The 16,900-nt window shown below is 39.6% G+C and overlaps 1 protein-coding gene and 1 long non-coding RNA gene across 3 annotated transcripts; one reads left to right on the top strand and one right to left on the bottom strand.

Moving 5' to 3' along the window:
* Nucleotides 1-9,734: 9,734 nt before the first annotated feature.
* On the bottom strand, nt 9,735-12,470 carry LOC112200379. 2 transcript variants are annotated; one of them, XR_002936295.2, is made up of 7 exons: nt 12,241-12,470; nt 11,907-12,157; nt 11,492-11,749; nt 11,273-11,356; nt 11,068-11,136; nt 9,909-10,765; nt 9,735-9,773 (listed from the first exon to the last, which is right to left on the bottom strand). It is a non-coding gene; the product is annotated as an uncharacterized LOC112200379 (long non-coding RNA). The 2 variants fall into 2 exon arrangements; XR_005810523.1 differs by having other exon boundaries at nt 9,909-10,074.
* Nucleotides 12,471-12,646: 176 nt separating this feature from the next.
* LOC112198407 (deacetoxyvindoline 4-hydroxylase) lies at nt 12,647-14,936 on the top strand. The gene is made up of 3 exons (XM_024339520.2): nt 12,647-13,463; nt 14,072-14,393; nt 14,495-14,936. The coding sequence occupies exons 1-3, from the start codon at nt 12,946-12,948 to the stop codon at nt 14,714-14,716; spliced, it is 1,062 nt and encodes a 353-aa protein (XP_024195288.1). The 5' UTR covers nt 12,647-12,945; the 3' UTR covers nt 14,717-14,936.
* The last annotated feature ends 1,964 nt before the right edge of the window (nt 14,937-16,900 follow it).

The raw sequence follows: 16,900 nt of genomic DNA, 5'->3' as shown, positions 1-16,900 counted from the left end.
TCCTCCCCCTTCTTACTAAAAAGAACACGTTCCCTAAGAATCTAAGATCATTCTAGCCAGCATCTGTAATATGATACGAGCTAAAATTGAAAGTTTGGTGTAGTATGATCAGTACTTTGATATGAATCTTTTGAAAGGACACAAGTCTTATTTCATTTGCAACTTTCTTCACCTTGATGCGAAAGCAAGAGGCTGAAATTTCAATACCAAATCATGACTTATTGGAAGAATGCCTCAAAACAAACTACCACTTTCTGATCAGTAACAAAAAAATCTCGCAGCAAAGCGCGGGCCGATTTACTAGTATATACATATACATAGATCACCTAGATACCACAACAGAGCATACATAGTGTAACGTCCCGAACCTAAATTTACCAGTTTATGAGCCTTTTGATGGGTAAACGACATTTACATTTACTTTTTAGCTCCGTTTAGATATTTTAGGGGCCCTAAAGTTGGCTTTTTGTTCAGGTCAAAATTTGAGAAAATGTTCTTCATGAAAGTTGTAGAGGACGTTAAACCGAGCGCGTGCATACGTGGTACGTAAAAATCGGAGTTCGTATGCGAAAGTTATAAGTGAAATATGAAAGTTACTGTTTATGAAAGATTGGTATTAATTTAAAAAGTTACTGTGGCCGGGTAACTTTTCTTTCTTTTCTCTCTCATTCCCCCTTGCTCTCTATCTCTCTTCTGCAACTCTCTCTTTCTCCACCTCTAGGCCACCAAATAGCGAGCTGCGAGCATCGATAGACTCGTCTCCTTCTCCTTAACACGCATGTGGCCATGTGGGAGTTATTTACAGCGATTTGGCCGGAAATGTGGAGATCGAACACTTAAAGGTATTTTCTGACTTTGTCACAGTTAAGAAAGTTATTGGAAATGTTGAGATGATACTATGGATGAAATTTGGTGGCCGGAGGAGGAGTTGGCCGCAACATGAATAGTGTGACGGTGAATAGTGCGGTGTATGAACAGTGATTTAAATTCTATTTTTTAAAGTTAGTTAAATCACATAAATATTATAGAGCTTATATGATGAAGTTTTGGTTAAATTGGAAAAGAAATTGGAAGTTGATTTAGGAGGATAAGATATTAGAATCGTATTTAATTGCCGGATTGTTATTCACGAATTATAATTGTATAAAAGGCGACGTGCCGAGTTACTGCTCGACGTAGGAAACCGGTAGCGTGGTCGCCTAAATAGTACTGTGAATGGACATTTATTTTAAATTAAATGTGCATGCAGTATATTATTATTTTATAATTGAGGTTTAATTTATTATTTGAATTATTGAGTGTTATGATTTTCTGAGCTTGATTTCTTGAGATTTATTATGCTCTATGAGTTACGAGATTTTTAGTGGCCGAATTTCCTTCCCAAGGGCTTTCAATAGATTTTCAAGCTATTTATTTATGAGTTTTTGAGTTGGGAAATCATTTTCGGAAAATGATTGATTAAGAAAATATTGTGAGAATTATTGATTTCGAATAGCGGTATATATGAGGATTTATGAGTACGAGTGTTTCATCGAATATTTGGGTATGATTGAATTATTGAGATTTCTTGAGTTTTGAGCTCCGCACCTATCAGCTTTGAAGTTTTATTGAGATTTCTTTCCGAAAGCATTTATTGATTTACCGAGGATTAATGCTTTCGAGAATTTATTGAGATATTGAGTTTTGAGTTATCGAGATATTCTTAAGTTAAGTTTTCGGTGAATTATTGATGACTTATTGGATTAATAACGGGTTTCCTTCCGAAAGCAATTATTTTAAGGAGGTTGATTCCAGTTTATTGAGGAGGCAACTAAGTCAGCGCATGCATGCATTACCTAGTTGGCAGTCCCTTCTAGGTAATAGTCTGGTTGGCAGTCCCTTCCAGACTACATCCCGGTTGACAGTCCCTTCCGATGCGTCACCTGGTTGGCAGTCCCTTCCAGATGACATGAGGTAGTTAGTTGGCAGTCCCTTCTAACTACCTGTGGGTAGTTGGCAGTCCCTTCTACCCACCGCCTCCTATTCCGGTTGACAGTCCCTTCCGATGCGTCACCTGGTTGGCAGTCCCTTCCAGATGACATGAGGTAGTTAGTTGGCAGTCCCTTCTAACTACCTGTGCCTAGTTGGCAGTCCCTTCTACCCGCCGCCTCCTATTCCGGTTGGCAGTCCCTTCCGATGCGTCATCTGGGTGGTAGTCCCTCCCAGATGGCATGAGATGATTAGACAGCAGTCCTTTCTAATCATCAAATGAGTTTTCTTGAAAAGGATTGAGTTGGAGATATTGTGAAATCTCGTTGCATGTCGGTTTTGTTAACAAGATATTTGAAATATGATTACTTATATGAGGGATTGAAGATTTTAAGAGATTGCAAGATGTTTTATTTTACGTGATTAAGATCGCAGTAAAGATGATGATTAAGAGTATTTCCAAGATTGTTACTGCATGCGAGTTTTTAGAGAATAACTTGGGAAAGCATTAAGTTTTACTTATACATTCGAAATTACTTATTTTCGTCCACTCACTCTAACGGTTTTTAAATGTTTTCTCCTGGGCCCTTCGGTTTTAAATGCCCAGTTTAGCTTGAGGTCGAGCGTACATGGGGTTGAGGCATAGCTGTCATAGCTTCCGCATTATAAAAGTCTCAGTCCTTTATCTTGTATTCTATTCTTTTGTACGCCTGTACATTAGATTGCTCTGATAACCTATGAGATTAATATTTTTAAGTTCAGAATTGTTTTGTGATTTGGGAGATGTTGTGTTTTAGAGAGCATGGTGGCTCCAGAAGATTAAGGGTGGATTATTTTAGAAGTGTAAATGTTTTTCTACAGGTTTTGGGTAGTCCATTTTTAGAGGGAGTTCCGCCAAATTTTTGGTAGAATTTCTTCTAAGGTGGGCCCCGCAGGGCCACTTTGGATTTCAAGGTGAAATCCGAGGTGGGTCATGTCACATAAACAACCTAAAAAGCTAGTAACAAGTGAATATCCAACAGATCAAGAGGAACAACAGAAAGATTAAGGGATAAACCGATAAACAACCCAACAGATGTGTAAAAACCATTTGATAACTCAGGCAATCCAAAAGATTTGATGGGAAGTGAAGAACGGGTGCACGGCTCAGGTCTTGGAACATGGTCGAAGGGGATAGAAGCTGGTAGAAGGCCGGTTCTCGACTAAAACTCTGAAATAATTGAGTTGGGATTCAACTAAATTATTAGGGGAGTGAAATTTGCACCCCCTTTCCAAAATACCCTCGAGTTAGATTTTATTTTCTTTTTTGGTCTTTTCTGCCTTCTCTCTCTCTCTCTCTCTCTCTCTCTCTCTCTCTCTTCCAAACCACGACAGAACTTTTCTCTCTTTCTTCTCCAAACAAAGTCAAACTCTCTTCTCCACTAGAAATATGAGAACTTTTCTCTTCTCCGCTCAAAACAAAAGTAACCTCTTAATCTTTATGAAAGTAGACATTTTTCTAGTTTCTTCATAAGAAAGCTAGGCAATAATATCGTCAAATCCAAAACCTTCAAATTCTAGTAACCTATCCTTCCCCAATCTCTTTATAAAAATGGATTATAACTAATCAAATCCTCGCAAAATTGTTTGCCCAAAAGACAATCCACCACCCTCTCAATAATTCAATCCATCATTTATTGCTTCTCAAACTCATACCAAGAATCCTGGTCTTCTAACTTTTCTCTCTTTTCCTAGCTTATATGAGAACCTCATACCAAAATGAGTGGCAAAGAATGAGATTGGATAAACCCCCTCTCCAACATTTCCACTCACACAAATTACACACCCTCTCAAAAATCTATCAGGGTATGTTTGGATGAGAAAATTATGAAGTCCGTAGGAATTTATAAATAATGGAATCTTTAACTCCATCAACCTAAATTCCATTAATTGCAATTTCTATTGTTTGGTTGTATCTATTTAGGATTTGAAATGTGTAATAAATTAAGAAAATTTAAAACAAATAAAAAAATACAATAGAAAAAAGCCTTATTTTGGAAATGAAAATTGAATACTGCAAAGAAATTCGTAAATGACACCTATTTTGGTGGAAATTGATGTGAGGAATTTACATGATGAATTCCATCGTTTTTTTCCACAAAGAAATTTAAATTTTCTAATCTGATAATGCCAAACGAGGGAATTGACTATTAGAAATTATGAAATCCTTACTTTCAATTAAATTCCATCATTTTTTCCCTCATCCAAACACACTCTAATTTCAAAACAAACTAAGCCAATCTAATCCCCATTGAAGAAGAAGAAGAAGAAGAAGAAGAAGAAGAAGAAGAAGAAGAAGAAGAAGCTTAAGCTCTCATCTCACCATGGCCAACATGATAATGGCCTCCTCCAAAGTCCCAATCTCCTCGACTGCCAAGCCCAAGCTCGTCCCCGTCCAAATCTCCATCCCCGAGCTCACCAAACGCCACGTCCTCCAATCCCTTAAATCCCTCTCCCTAATTGCCGCCACCTCCCTCACTGTTGCGTCGCCGAGATCGAGAAGGCGGCGCTCTTCGACTTCGACCTGACCTTGCCGATCCAGGCCGTCTAGTTCCTCTTTCTTATGATGGCCCTCAACAAGATATACTACTCGCCGCTAGGTAAGTTCATGGACGAGGGCGACGCCAACATCAGGGAGAAGCTAGGGAGCATGAAGGACACGTCGGTGGAGGTGAAGCAGCTGGAGGAGCAGGGTGTGGCGATCATGAGGGCGGCGAGGGTAAAGATATCAGTGGCGCTCTCGAAGATGAAGAAGGAGACACAGGTGGAGGTGGAGGTGGAGGTGAAGCTAGCGAAGGGGAGGAAGAAGGTGGAGGCGGAGTTGCAGGAGGCCTTGGGGAAATTGAAGGAGTAGAAGGAGGAGACCTTGAAGGCCTTGGACGCCCAGATTGCTAATCTTAGTGACCAACTTTTCTCTCTTTCTTCTCAAACTCATACTAAGAATCTTGGTCTTCTAGCTATTTCCATAAATATATATAGCAAGAAAGAGAGAAAAGTATGTCGTGGGTTGGAAGAGAAAGAGAGAGAGAGAGAGAGAGAGAGAGAGAGAGAGAGAGAGAGAGAGAGAGAGAGAGAGAGAGAGAGAGAGAGAGAGAGAGAGAGAGAGTGGGGGGGAGAGAGAAAAGAAGAAGAAAAGACCAAAAAAGAAAAAATAAAATAAAATCTGACTCGAGGGTATTTTGGGAAGTAGAGAAAGATGTAAGGGGAGATATTATTAAAAAACTGAAAGGGAGTGCAATTTACAATTTTTTTTTTTGATCAAATAAGAACTTCATTAATAATGAACTGCTTACAACGAGTTTTAGGCGACATCTCTTACCCAGAAATGACCACTAGACTTCACACTGGAACTCTATAATGACTGACTCTAAACTTGTACTACAACTGTATGACAAAGACAATAAGCGTAGGAGTAGTGAATCATTGACATCTCACCTCTCGTCTAGCCAGTAAGAACTCTAAAACTAGACAACTCACTTGTGTCGACACTAACTCACCAACCAGAGTCCTCCTGACCAGCTTTTGATCGACCAAGCCAACACTCGTTGTGACCTAAACTCGACTAAAAGGATTGCCGAACATTCAAACCTGGGACTAAAGAAAACCCAACACCATCACCACCCTATTGTCAACACCATCCATCCACAACTGCTCCAAATCGTCATCGCCTCCGACCCGAACCCAGATAGGAAAGACCCACTAGAAGGCCAAGGATGATTGTCTATGCCATAGCCAAACATTTTCGCCACCGCTGCTGACCCAACTCCAGAACAAGAATTACCCTCTAGATGGCGAAAGAGAAGATTTTCTCTGCCACACTCTTAGCAGTGCCTTATTACCAACAATACACCAACAACCAAGCAAACAACAAAACTAAAAGCTTTAAAACAAAAAACAACACTTAATGGACCTAGAGAAATACCCCAGGCCCAATTACCACCAGGCCCACATTCGGATTAAGGCCTAGACCGCCACCGCCTTCAAACCCTGACTACCGTCAAACTTCATCGCTCTAGCGCCAGCACCATCGGAGACTGATCGCCACCAACATCATACCATCCTTCCTTCAAGCCAGATCAGGATCGAACTAGCCATCACCCTTGAACTAGAGTTTCCCATCCCTGCCAACCACCGGACCAGACCAGATTGGACGACAGATCCCATCCGATCGGAGCCCGCCCAGCATAACCACCAGAGATCAAAGAAACCCCACTTCACCAACCACCCACAAACCCTCCAAACCAGATCAATCCAGCCACCCCCTCCACCACGTTTGTACGGTTCTGCTGTCCAACTTTGACTAGTCGCTGCCAATATGATCCTCCTACCAAGCCTCCGCCTGTCTAAAACCTTGCAAACCCTCATTGTTTGAATGGCAAAACCTATCAACCAAAGGCCCAGGGCCACTACTTGCCGATGACCGGCGATGTTAAGCCTACCCGTCCAGCAACAACGTCCATAGGACGTGTCGCCTGACAAGTGAGAAGATTTTTGAGAGAGACTCCCCTGCGGCTAGGGTTTTTGTTCGGCAGTGTCAACTTGACTGAATTCACAAAACTTAAAGAGGTTATCTGACAGGACCCACCCCAAATTCCACCCTGGAATCCGAAGTGGCCCTGCGGGACCCACCTTTAAAGGAGATTTACCAAAAATTTCGGCATAACCTCCCTTAAAAATGGTTAACCCAAAAACCTGTGGAAAAACCAAAATTCACTTCTAATCATCCAACCACGACTCCTGGAGCCACCCTGCTCCCAAATTCAAACAATCATCCCAAAGCTAATATCATCGTACATAATCTCCAAAGGGTATAAGTTACTACAATCACCAAAGTTAGGTCATAGGCCTCAAATATAATACATATAAGTTGGGTCACACATCCCTTAGTAATCAGAGCATTCTAGGAATATAAATAGACAAGGAATATAGTAGGTTAACCAGGTAACCTACAGAAGGTGATGGCGGAAGCAGGTGCGGTCACTATGGCTCACACTCGTACACCGAGCAACAACACTGCAATCTGGGCATTTGAAACCGAAGGGCCCAGGGAAAAGTATATAAAAACGTTAGCGTGAGTGGACAAAAATAAATAATTGAAAGAAAAAGGGTTTTATACTTTTCCACATTTATCTCAATAAAACTCCCGATGCATGCAATAAGAAAAAAGGACCGACTAGCCCCGCTAGTCAAGAACAACAACAAAAGAACATGGCGAAAATGGGTTCACCATACGGGAATGGAGCCCCTCAGGCTCAACCTACCCTCGACTGCCACTCACACATAGATTGTGCGAGGAGGAGAACTAATAACCTCAACTTCCATTCACACATAGATTGTGTGAGGAGGAGAATATCACCTCGACTACCACCCACGTGAGGAGGAGAAAGCTACCTCACTGCCACTCACAAACACAAAGTAAGTGAGGAGGAGACCTATTCACATGACCCGCGTATGGTGAGGAAGGAGATCGTCCAAAGCCAGTAAATCTGTATAATTTCCCCACTTATCTCACGAAATAAGAATCCAAGTGTATAAAGACGTGACCCCGCACGCCAAGATCATCTCAAGTTCCAATATAAGTAAGGTATAAAGAAGTATAAAGTTTTGCTTCCTCGAATTCTTATTTCGTAAATCTCTTAAAAAGCTCCAAGAGCTGAATATAAATATAAAATCAATAGTATAAATTCCCGAATCCGCATAAAACAAAATCCTCAAATCGAGCATAACGAATCTTAATTCAAAAGTTCAAACCAATAAAACATTCAATAATCCAAACCAAAATAAAATGCTCGATAAATAGTTGTTAAATCAATAACTTAAAACTTGCGGAATTTAATTTGCATGCATCAATTAAAATCAAAGGTCCACTCACAATAAGCGGTCAATCCTGACGTCGCTCGTGATTCTCCTCTCGTCCTGTACGAATAACAATCATAAATATATATATAATCCACATGACGGAATTTTAATTTCACGATACTTATAATTGGAAATTCATAACATCCCTCTTCCTAAAATCCGACTCCTCAACTCTCTACAACATCCATCCTTAATGCTCCAACATTAATCTGTCATTGATGCAATACCTAGAGTGAATTCGAAAGGAATTCGGCGATCGAATTCACGATAATCAATAATTAATCATTTAAACTCAATTTGTAAATCCTCCAATTTCCACCAAACTTCATGCATTACGTTCTACAATCATTATAGGGTATATAGGTTAAAACGACAATTAAAACACAAGTCTACGCGCCACCACACGCTACCTACAGTGGCGGCGCGTGGGGACCACGCGCCGGCGGCGAACTCCTCCGATGACCACCAAATTCCGGCAACAACATCATCTCAACAGACCCAATCAACTTCTCAACTACAACATTGATCAATTTTACCTCTAAGTGGCCGAATCGAACCGGTGAAAATTTTCCAGAAAAGCTCAAGAACCCTAGAATCGGGTTCGATCGATTCCACCTCTACACGGCAAATTGAGAAGCAAGACCTTAGGCAAAATGATCTCCTGCAAAAACCGAACCTTCGATGTGAATATGGTGGCCGGAGGTGGCCGGAATGGCCGGAAATCGGCAAAATCCCCAAAACTGCAACCTTACCTTCCCGGCGTGAAATCGAGCTTTTCCGGCCAAAACTCCTCAAACCCAGGTCACTGGTATCACGAGCGGGTTGAGGCGCCCCTGTGGTGACCGGTTGCACGCCGGATGGTGGCCGGAAAGTGGGGAACCGGAGGGAGGAAGAAAAAACCCGAAGGAGAAAGGGGGAGAGTCGGGGGAGAGGAGAGAGAAAGAGGGGTGGGTTTCCGGATTTGGAAACCTACCCGGGTAACTTTCCCAATATATTCTAATTTTTACCATGAACAGTAAATTTCGTAATTCACTCATAACTTTTGCATACGAGCTCCGATTTTTACGTACCACATATGCACGCACTCGGTTTAACGTCCTCTACAACTTTCATGAAGGAAATTTTCTCAAATTATTAACTCACAAAAAGTCAATTTTTAACCACCCCCTAAACGTTAAAATTATAACCGCGAACGGTAACCATAAGGAATTACATGCAACTGAATAACAAGGGTATATCAGATATGGGGTGTAACATTATCAGTTGATAAATTGCAATTTACAATTTGGGGAGTGCAAATTTCACTCCCTTGTTATTAGTTCGACCTTCATAAACTATGGAGTCAAATCAGTCATTAATGAAACATACTTTAACATATTTTAATTCAATTATTAACCATTTTTTAATAGTTATAGTATGAATTCAATTACTGATAGTTATACCATGAATTAAACGATGCCTCGATCAGGTTCTTCATTTACCACAAAACTGGCCTAACACCACCATTGAGAATGGTGTGTGTTGATCCTATAGACACCAATGATTAGTGTGGGGATAGCAATAGACACGGTTTTGCCACTATTATTTAAATGGTTTCTGTTGCTGGCGTGACATATACCCAAGAAACCACTATCATTTTTTTTGTGATTGAAAACTGTGCACCCCATCACCACCAGCAATCTCATTCATTTTATTGGTGACTTCATTTTTGCATTATTTTAATATAAAATATGTGGCTCCATCTTAATAATGGTGACTACCAATATTATAAATTTAAAAAAAAAAAAAATTTACAATATCAATAATTTTTATCAAACCACATAATGAGAAAATAAAATTCTTGATATCCTTAAACCATGGCGTTATACTAATAATCTACTGATTCTCCTCTTCTCCTCCATGGATGACTACACCACATAAAATTTAGACAAGACAAAACTGTTACATACATAGCCATAATATGAGATATCAACTAAAATTATTGCTGTGGAACAATTAAAATTCTGAAACACACAAGCTTAAGGAAATTATTATATGATTACCTAATATATGTATGATCTCCTGATGAAACTGTCAAGTACTATCAAGCAAGTAATCTGTCAAGTAGTGGTAACAACAGCTTAAGGATCTCAGAGAAACATAGTTCTTTGCATAGTTATATACATTCCCAGCCTCAAGAAACTCCATTGGGAACTCAAAATCCATTGGCTGTTGATCCAAAATAAGAGCATGATAGTCAATATTAGATCCCAGAGAAACTATGCAATGAAAAAATTGTCACAATCTATTGTAAATAACTTATTTAATATTTTATTACATAGTGGGCATGTAGTTGTTTATGTTTTCTACCAAATTTAAAGGGGAACACCATCTGTTTGGACCTCAAGCCCCATTAACCAGTCAAGCTATGTCAAAGAGAATATTTGACTCCAGGCTAGAGTTAAACATTAGTTATAGCAGCATAGCTGAAGGTCTAAACTAAGAATAATAATGCCTCTGTAAATGCTCAAAAGTAATCGCTCATGTCAGCCACTGCTCACTGTCATAGTATTCAAACTATTATAAATTACAAACAATTGTTTACATGTAGGGTATCAAGAAGCAATAATATACAAAAGAAAAACCAGTTTGCAAAAAAGATGAAAAAAGCCATATTAACATGCCAGAAGTGATATATCAATTTCAGACATGGATAACATATAAGGTTTGATGAAATGGACAACTAGAGAACATATCAGAGTAGCATATTAAGGTTGATGATGCCTGCTAGCTATTCATAGCCATTTGCAACATAAAGGTCTCACTGGATGCCAGTATCGATATTTGAAAATGCTCCATATATCTTGGATAGCAATTGAGAAATAACTAGGGTACCTGTACAGATCAATACTGGAGAAACCTACGAATATTTGAAAAGTAAATGACTTAATATTAAGGATGTGACGAAACAGGGGAGTGAGTAATAATACTGTTGGAGAAAGCACAGCTAATTTCACTACATATTCAGTCTGGACCAATAAAAGTACACAAAATGAAAAGAAAACTGATCAACCTAGTCCAACAGCAAGACATAACAGGTATGTAAACAAAAATTATGACCTGATCTTCGTTAAAGAAATTGATCCAGCATTTGACATATAAATGGCAATGGCAAAGAATCAGAACCTTATGTTTTTAATTGAAAGATTTTGGATGACTTACAATTGGTACACCCAACAACTCCTTTTTAGGTATTGATTCGACTCATAGAAGGTGCATAAACTCACCAACCTGTGCAATGAAAAGGAAATCTTGAGAGTTAGAGTCAAACGTAAAAACCAATATATGCATTTCTGAGAGTGCAGAGACAAAAAGAGGAAAATCTTCTAAATTATCACAGAGAAGATGCCACTAGTTAAAGGCTTACAGTGTAATTGGTAGATTAAGGACTTAATAGCAGCTTGCCAGCAGCATATTAAGGGTTTTCAATTATGTCCTTAATGATTGACTCCTGCAGGGTGATGGTAAGAGTCAAAACAATGATAGCAGAATTTCAATTCAAATCAATAATAGGAAACAGAATCAGGTCATTCTCAACAACAACATCAAACCAAAGAAAAGAAATCGAATATCATTCATAGCTAACCTTTAAAGTGATGAAATAAGCTGAAGGAAAGGAAAGCCGATCACAAACAATACGAAGCACGAAGTTCCTGAAAACTATGTGCTAAGAATATACAAGAAACAAGCACTAGCAGCTGCCATGGAGGTTGTAGTCCCAAGTAAAACCACGCTAGCATCAGAATTCCCAAATCCATAAGGTAAACTCTTTGCAGTCAACAATTGTACACTGTGTGTGGCAACAAATCCATGTGCAAGCATTCAAAACAATGGAAGTGGAGCACTGACAAAAACCAAAAGGAAGATCAAAATCATAAAAACCAAACCTTTTCTCGAAAAATAATGGAAAATTTTCTTTTTCCTTGTTCTGCGTGTTTGAATTAAGATAGTTATGAAGTTGGGAAGTAGCTAAAACGATGACGTAATCATAAAGACCAAACCTTTATCCTGAAAGGTCAAGAAGGTCGTCTCGAGAAACCCAATCAATCGAAGACGACGTTTTCGGTATAGTTTCGGCTTTCTGATTGGGCTCCGAAGCTGAGCATAGAATGGGAAGCTGCACAATTCTCCGAGCCCAACACGAAGTTGTACTACGAACATCAAATCTGGTGTGATTTGAGTGAGGAAGAGATGTGTGCGAGGAGAGTGAAGATAGGCTAATCTGGGCTTAGATCCGCCGACATTCAAGAGCCTAAAAATAAAATCAAGAAACAAACAAACATAAGGAAAAGAATCAATTCCCTAAAATTACAAAAGAAAACCAATTTGTTGCACCTTTAGGTGAGATATGAGATTTAGGTGAGACGAAGCCAAAAGCATATAGAGACCACCCGTAATGAAAGATCTCTCGGCCGATGTTCTTGAAACCCTAAAAATAATTTGTTAATTTGTTAAGCTGCTAGAGAGAGCAAGTGGGAGAGTTTGTTTTCATGGCCTGGCGACTGGCCATGGCTGCCAAGAGAGAAGGTGGTTTTTGGTCTGAAAGAACGAGTGTGAATGTACGAGTCCTCACAACCCAAATTATGATTAAAAAGAAAAAGAAAAAAAATAAATTATGACCACGTGAAAACATCTGATCCACAAAAAATATATTTTGTATTAAAAAAATTGGAAAGTCACCATAAAAAATTAATAGTCACCATCATCAACACGTTCCACCTCTCCATCTCTCCACCATTAGTCATCTAGTGTCAAACAATGTGGGTCATGCTCTCTACCATCTAAGGAAGGAACATAAAATCAAAGCTCACTCACCATTAACTGAATCGTGGAGAAGAAATGGTATCTATTGTCCACTTTTGTTGTAGTGAACGTTTCTCGTGTTTGCAGGAGTCAGAACTTTGAGCTGTTTCAACTTTCACCCGCTGTCTCAACGCCGTTCGGCCACCGGAAACTGTTCCAGTTCGTTTCGTGTTCAAATGATTGGGGGAGCTATTCAGAGTACCTAATAATCTGTAGTCCTTCTTGAGATACCACAAAATGTTGGCCGGGAATTCAAGCGACCAAGAAGACCTTCTTCTCAAACAGGTGAAGGCCTTTTACGAATCGAAAGCTGGTGTGAAAGGGCTCGTCGATGCAGGAATCACGAAAATCCCACAAATTTTCATCCATCCGCCAATAGATCCCGGCCAAGTAACCCAAACCGAGTTCAGTATTCCAGTGGTGGACCTCGCTGACGCTGCGGTTGGCATGAGCAGGCATGCGGAGGTGGCTGAGGGAGTCCGGCGGGCTGCGGAGACTGTAGTGGGGTTGTTCCTGGTGGTGAACCATGGGATACCTAAGAGAGTATTGGAGGAGATGCTGCAGGCGATCCGTGGGTTTCATGAGCTGCCCAAGGAAGTGAAGGCTCACTACTATAGTATAGACCCCAAGAGGAAGGTCAAGTCTGCTGGTAGCCATAAGCTCGGTAAACCAACTTCTCTACCATGGAGGGACTCTTTGTTATGTGACATGATTTCTGAGCCTCTTGATCCTCAAGAATTGCCTGAGATTTGCAGGTATGTATTATTTTAATTAAGCCCTCAGGATTTTAGTCCCTCCCTCCACCGGCTCTCGACGTAGAATATCTTTGTTACAGTACGTACGTATACGCATGAAGTCCAATGAGTTTTCTACCGTCAAACTAGTTTTCTACATATAAAATTATTATTATTTCTTACTACATTACGTATGTACACGCATAAAGTCCAATGAGTTTTCTACTGTTAAACTAGTTCTCTACATATAAAATGATTATTATTAATTATTTCATACTACATTACTACGTAGTTGGAGCCCCCCCCCCCGTCAACTGATATGAAGATTTCGTAAGGTTTAAGATTCTGATATGCTCTTTCCTGGTTTAGTAGCTAGGTTCCGTTAAGTGTCAGCTATTCTTGAGATTTCTTGGTCTCTATATATGTTTGCTAGAAGGAACGGAAGGAATAGAAACAGAGAAACACAAGACGTTTCTGTAAAGATCTTTTGTAATCTCGTTCTAACTTTACTGCTGGTCATTAGTCATTACTCTCCTGTTTAGAGTGATGAAAATCACAAAACATGTAAATTAGATTTGAAGCCATATCATCAGGAAGATATTGAATTGTGAAAAGTTAAAATTTTGCAGAGACATAACTATGGAGTACTTAAAACGTGTTCACAAATTAGGTGTCACTTTATTTGAATTGCTATCTGAGGGACTGGGGCTCAAACCTGACCACCTTCTGGGCTTGGGCTGTGCAAATGGACATTTGATTGCTGGTCATTACTCTCCACCATGCCCTGAGCCTGAATTGACCATCAACAATGGTCAACACACAGATCTCGGTTTTCTCAGCATCGTACTTCAAGACAGTATCAATGCACTCCAGCTTTTGTATCAAAACCAGTGGATTGATGTCCCTACCGTGCCCGGAGCTCTCGTGGTGAATATTGGAGATTTCTTGCAGGCAAGCATTGTATTGTATATATTCATTGTTAATTGTATTGCCTTTTTAATTGCGAAGAGCTGTTCTGCAATTTCTAATAAAATGGCGATGCGTTGGTGCAGCTACTCTCAAACAATAAATACATAAGTGTCATGCATAGAGTACTTGCCAAGAAGGAAGGTCCAAGAGTTTCTGTGGGATGTTTTTTCAATCACATTCCACAAGAAAATTCTGCAGGGAGACTCTTGGAGCCGATTAAGGAGTTGATATCAGAAAAAAATCCCCCAATATACCGTGGAACAAGTGCGATAGATTATATAGGCCCCACTACAGGAAAGCGTTGATCAATGGGGTGTGTGGACTCGAATATTTGAAGCTGTGAGGTCGACTTGAAACTGTGAAGTTTGGTCACCGAAAAGATCATGGTCTATAAGTCTATTACTACTCTAGTACTCAGTTGATGTAATAAGGGATCAGTGTCGTGTTTATCACTGATCTTCTGATTCCACTACATGTAAAATAAACTCAGAGTACAGAATTTAATTAATCGAGCTTTTCGTATTATTCTTAAGTATCACTACTTCTGTGTTGCTGTTTTGCTAAGGATACCCGTTATTTAGGTTGATATACTCATATACTGCAGCTGCTTTGGATTTTATAGGTTGCTATGACGTTTCCATGTTGGCATTATTACTCGAAATTTCTATAGTACGTTCATAGCTTCAGTTCACCTAGCCACCTAGGTTGCCATGTACTTCTCTTGCTTCTTACGTACATCAGGATCGTTATGAGATAAAAGATTTTCAACCTGAAGAATTGTTGCTGCTGCTTTTTTGGTTGGGTGTCCTTAGTACTTGGCCACCCCAAATGGACATGACACTTCAAATTTCACCTGGCTCGCTAATCTTATTTGATTGTAGCTGCTACACAACACCACCAAAGTTCAAGTCATGTTTCCAACTAACTTTATAAACTCGATGCAGATTTGGGACGGTTATTGCTTTTGCCCACATGGCTAGTTAAATGGGTGTAATCTCTGTTCTTAGCTATGTGAGCTACCGGTCAAAGACCATGAACCATGCTTTGCTTTTGGTCATTGACAAGACCCAAGAAAAGGGATGACATTGAAATGAACTTTCAATTTTACAATAAAACCGAACTTTGAAATTGAAATGAAAAATAAAATAAATGACAAATTTTAGTTTACCACCTTGACTTTGCTCCCAATATTATGTTAGTCTATTCCCTTTCAATTAAATCAGCAACACCTCCAATACTCTCATTTCAATCAACCGTGTCTAAAATTCTCAGAGGCATTCAAATTAGACATTAAATGGTGAGTGGTGGCTTGCAGCGACAACAAACTGAGCTAGTGGGCCCACATAAAGGGAAAATTACTATTATGACCTCCATGCAAGATCCGGTTGCATATCTTTCTGCTTGAGCCTGAACAAAAAAGGGTCGTCCTCCTATATCATGATTGTCAGACGGTCTTTCAGACCCTAAACCATCGCAAGCGTTCCCAACAAACCCTTCTCATCTCTTGATTTTTGGTTGATCATCCGCCTCACTAGGTAAAAGCCCTCATCTGCTACTGCAAATGAACCCAACGATCCGAAAACCACAATTGTATTTTCTGTAAGAGCCAAGATTTCGATGGTTGCCATCTCCTCTACCATGGACAGAAGAAAACTTGCACAAGAAAATGGGGGAAACCCTAGTTTTCTTCTCATTCCCAGCAGCAAGCGCAGCTAAGTTTTTGGCCTTTTCAACATCATGTCCTGTTTGGCAATTTAGCAAGTGCTTTTGTTTGTAATATACTCTTTTTGGCTATAATAAAACAAAAATGTTTGTCTAATTTAGACTACTTTATACTTTACTTTTCTCTCATTTACTATATATTAAGCGCCATCAGAGACAACTTCTTTACAACCTTAATTGAAACATTAACGTTAAGCTAATCCTCCATCCCTTCTTCTGGTAAGAAAATAAAATTAGACATGAATTCTCGTCTTAAACCATACTATTACACCTTCTAATTTCATTAAAAAAAAAAATTAAAGAAAAAATCAGAATAGGGGAAGGAGCGTAGGGCCATGTCACGAGCCACCAGGAGAGTCCGATGACTCAAAAGTCACAACATCCACCGCACCCAAAATTTGGTTTCGTCATTAAACCTCACAATGGGAGGCCTTAGACCTTTCCGGATCCGTGACGTGTACGGTCCGGATTCAAAGTCCACTAGATTCCCTCGTCCTTTTATAACCTTTCTCTCTCTTCAATCTCTCTACTCTCTATCGTCGTCTTTCCTCTTCTTGTTCTTCCTTTTCTTCGTCTTCGAAGCAGCGGCAATAATCTGAGATCGCGATCTCACAACAGATCTGAATCCGAAATCTTCTGTTTTTTTCTCTCTTTCTCTTAATCCGTGGCGCTAAAGTTCAGATCTTTGGGCAAAATTAAAGGAGGCAAAATAACCTAAAAGATTAAACCATTGACAATTTTTTTTTTTTTTTGGCTGTGTGCGAATG

Source organism: Rosa chinensis, chromosome 4, assembly GCF_002994745.2.
Source record: "Rosa chinensis cultivar Old Blush chromosome 4, RchiOBHm-V2, whole genome shotgun sequence".
NCBI classification, from domain to species: Eukaryota; Viridiplantae; Streptophyta; class Magnoliopsida; order Rosales; family Rosaceae; genus Rosa; species Rosa chinensis.
Note: the sequence above shows the minus strand (reverse complement) of the source record. Positions and strands in the feature narration are given on the sequence as shown.

What these genes read in the sequence shown, in the direction of transcription:
- LOC112198407 (XM_024339520.2), top strand. Translation starts at nt 12,946, where the DNA reads ATGTTGGCCGGGAATTCAAGCGACCAAGAAGACCTTCTTCTCAAACAG. An exon ending in GAATTGCCTGAGATTTGCAG is followed by an intron (nt 13,464 to 14,071) that starts GTATGTATTATT and finishes AAAATTTTGCAG; the next exon opens with AGACATAACTATGGAGTACT. An exon ending in ATATTGGAGATTTCTTGCAG is followed by an intron (nt 14,394 to 14,494) that starts GCAAGCATTGTA and finishes GCGTTGGTGCAG; the next exon opens with CTACTCTCAAACAATAAATA.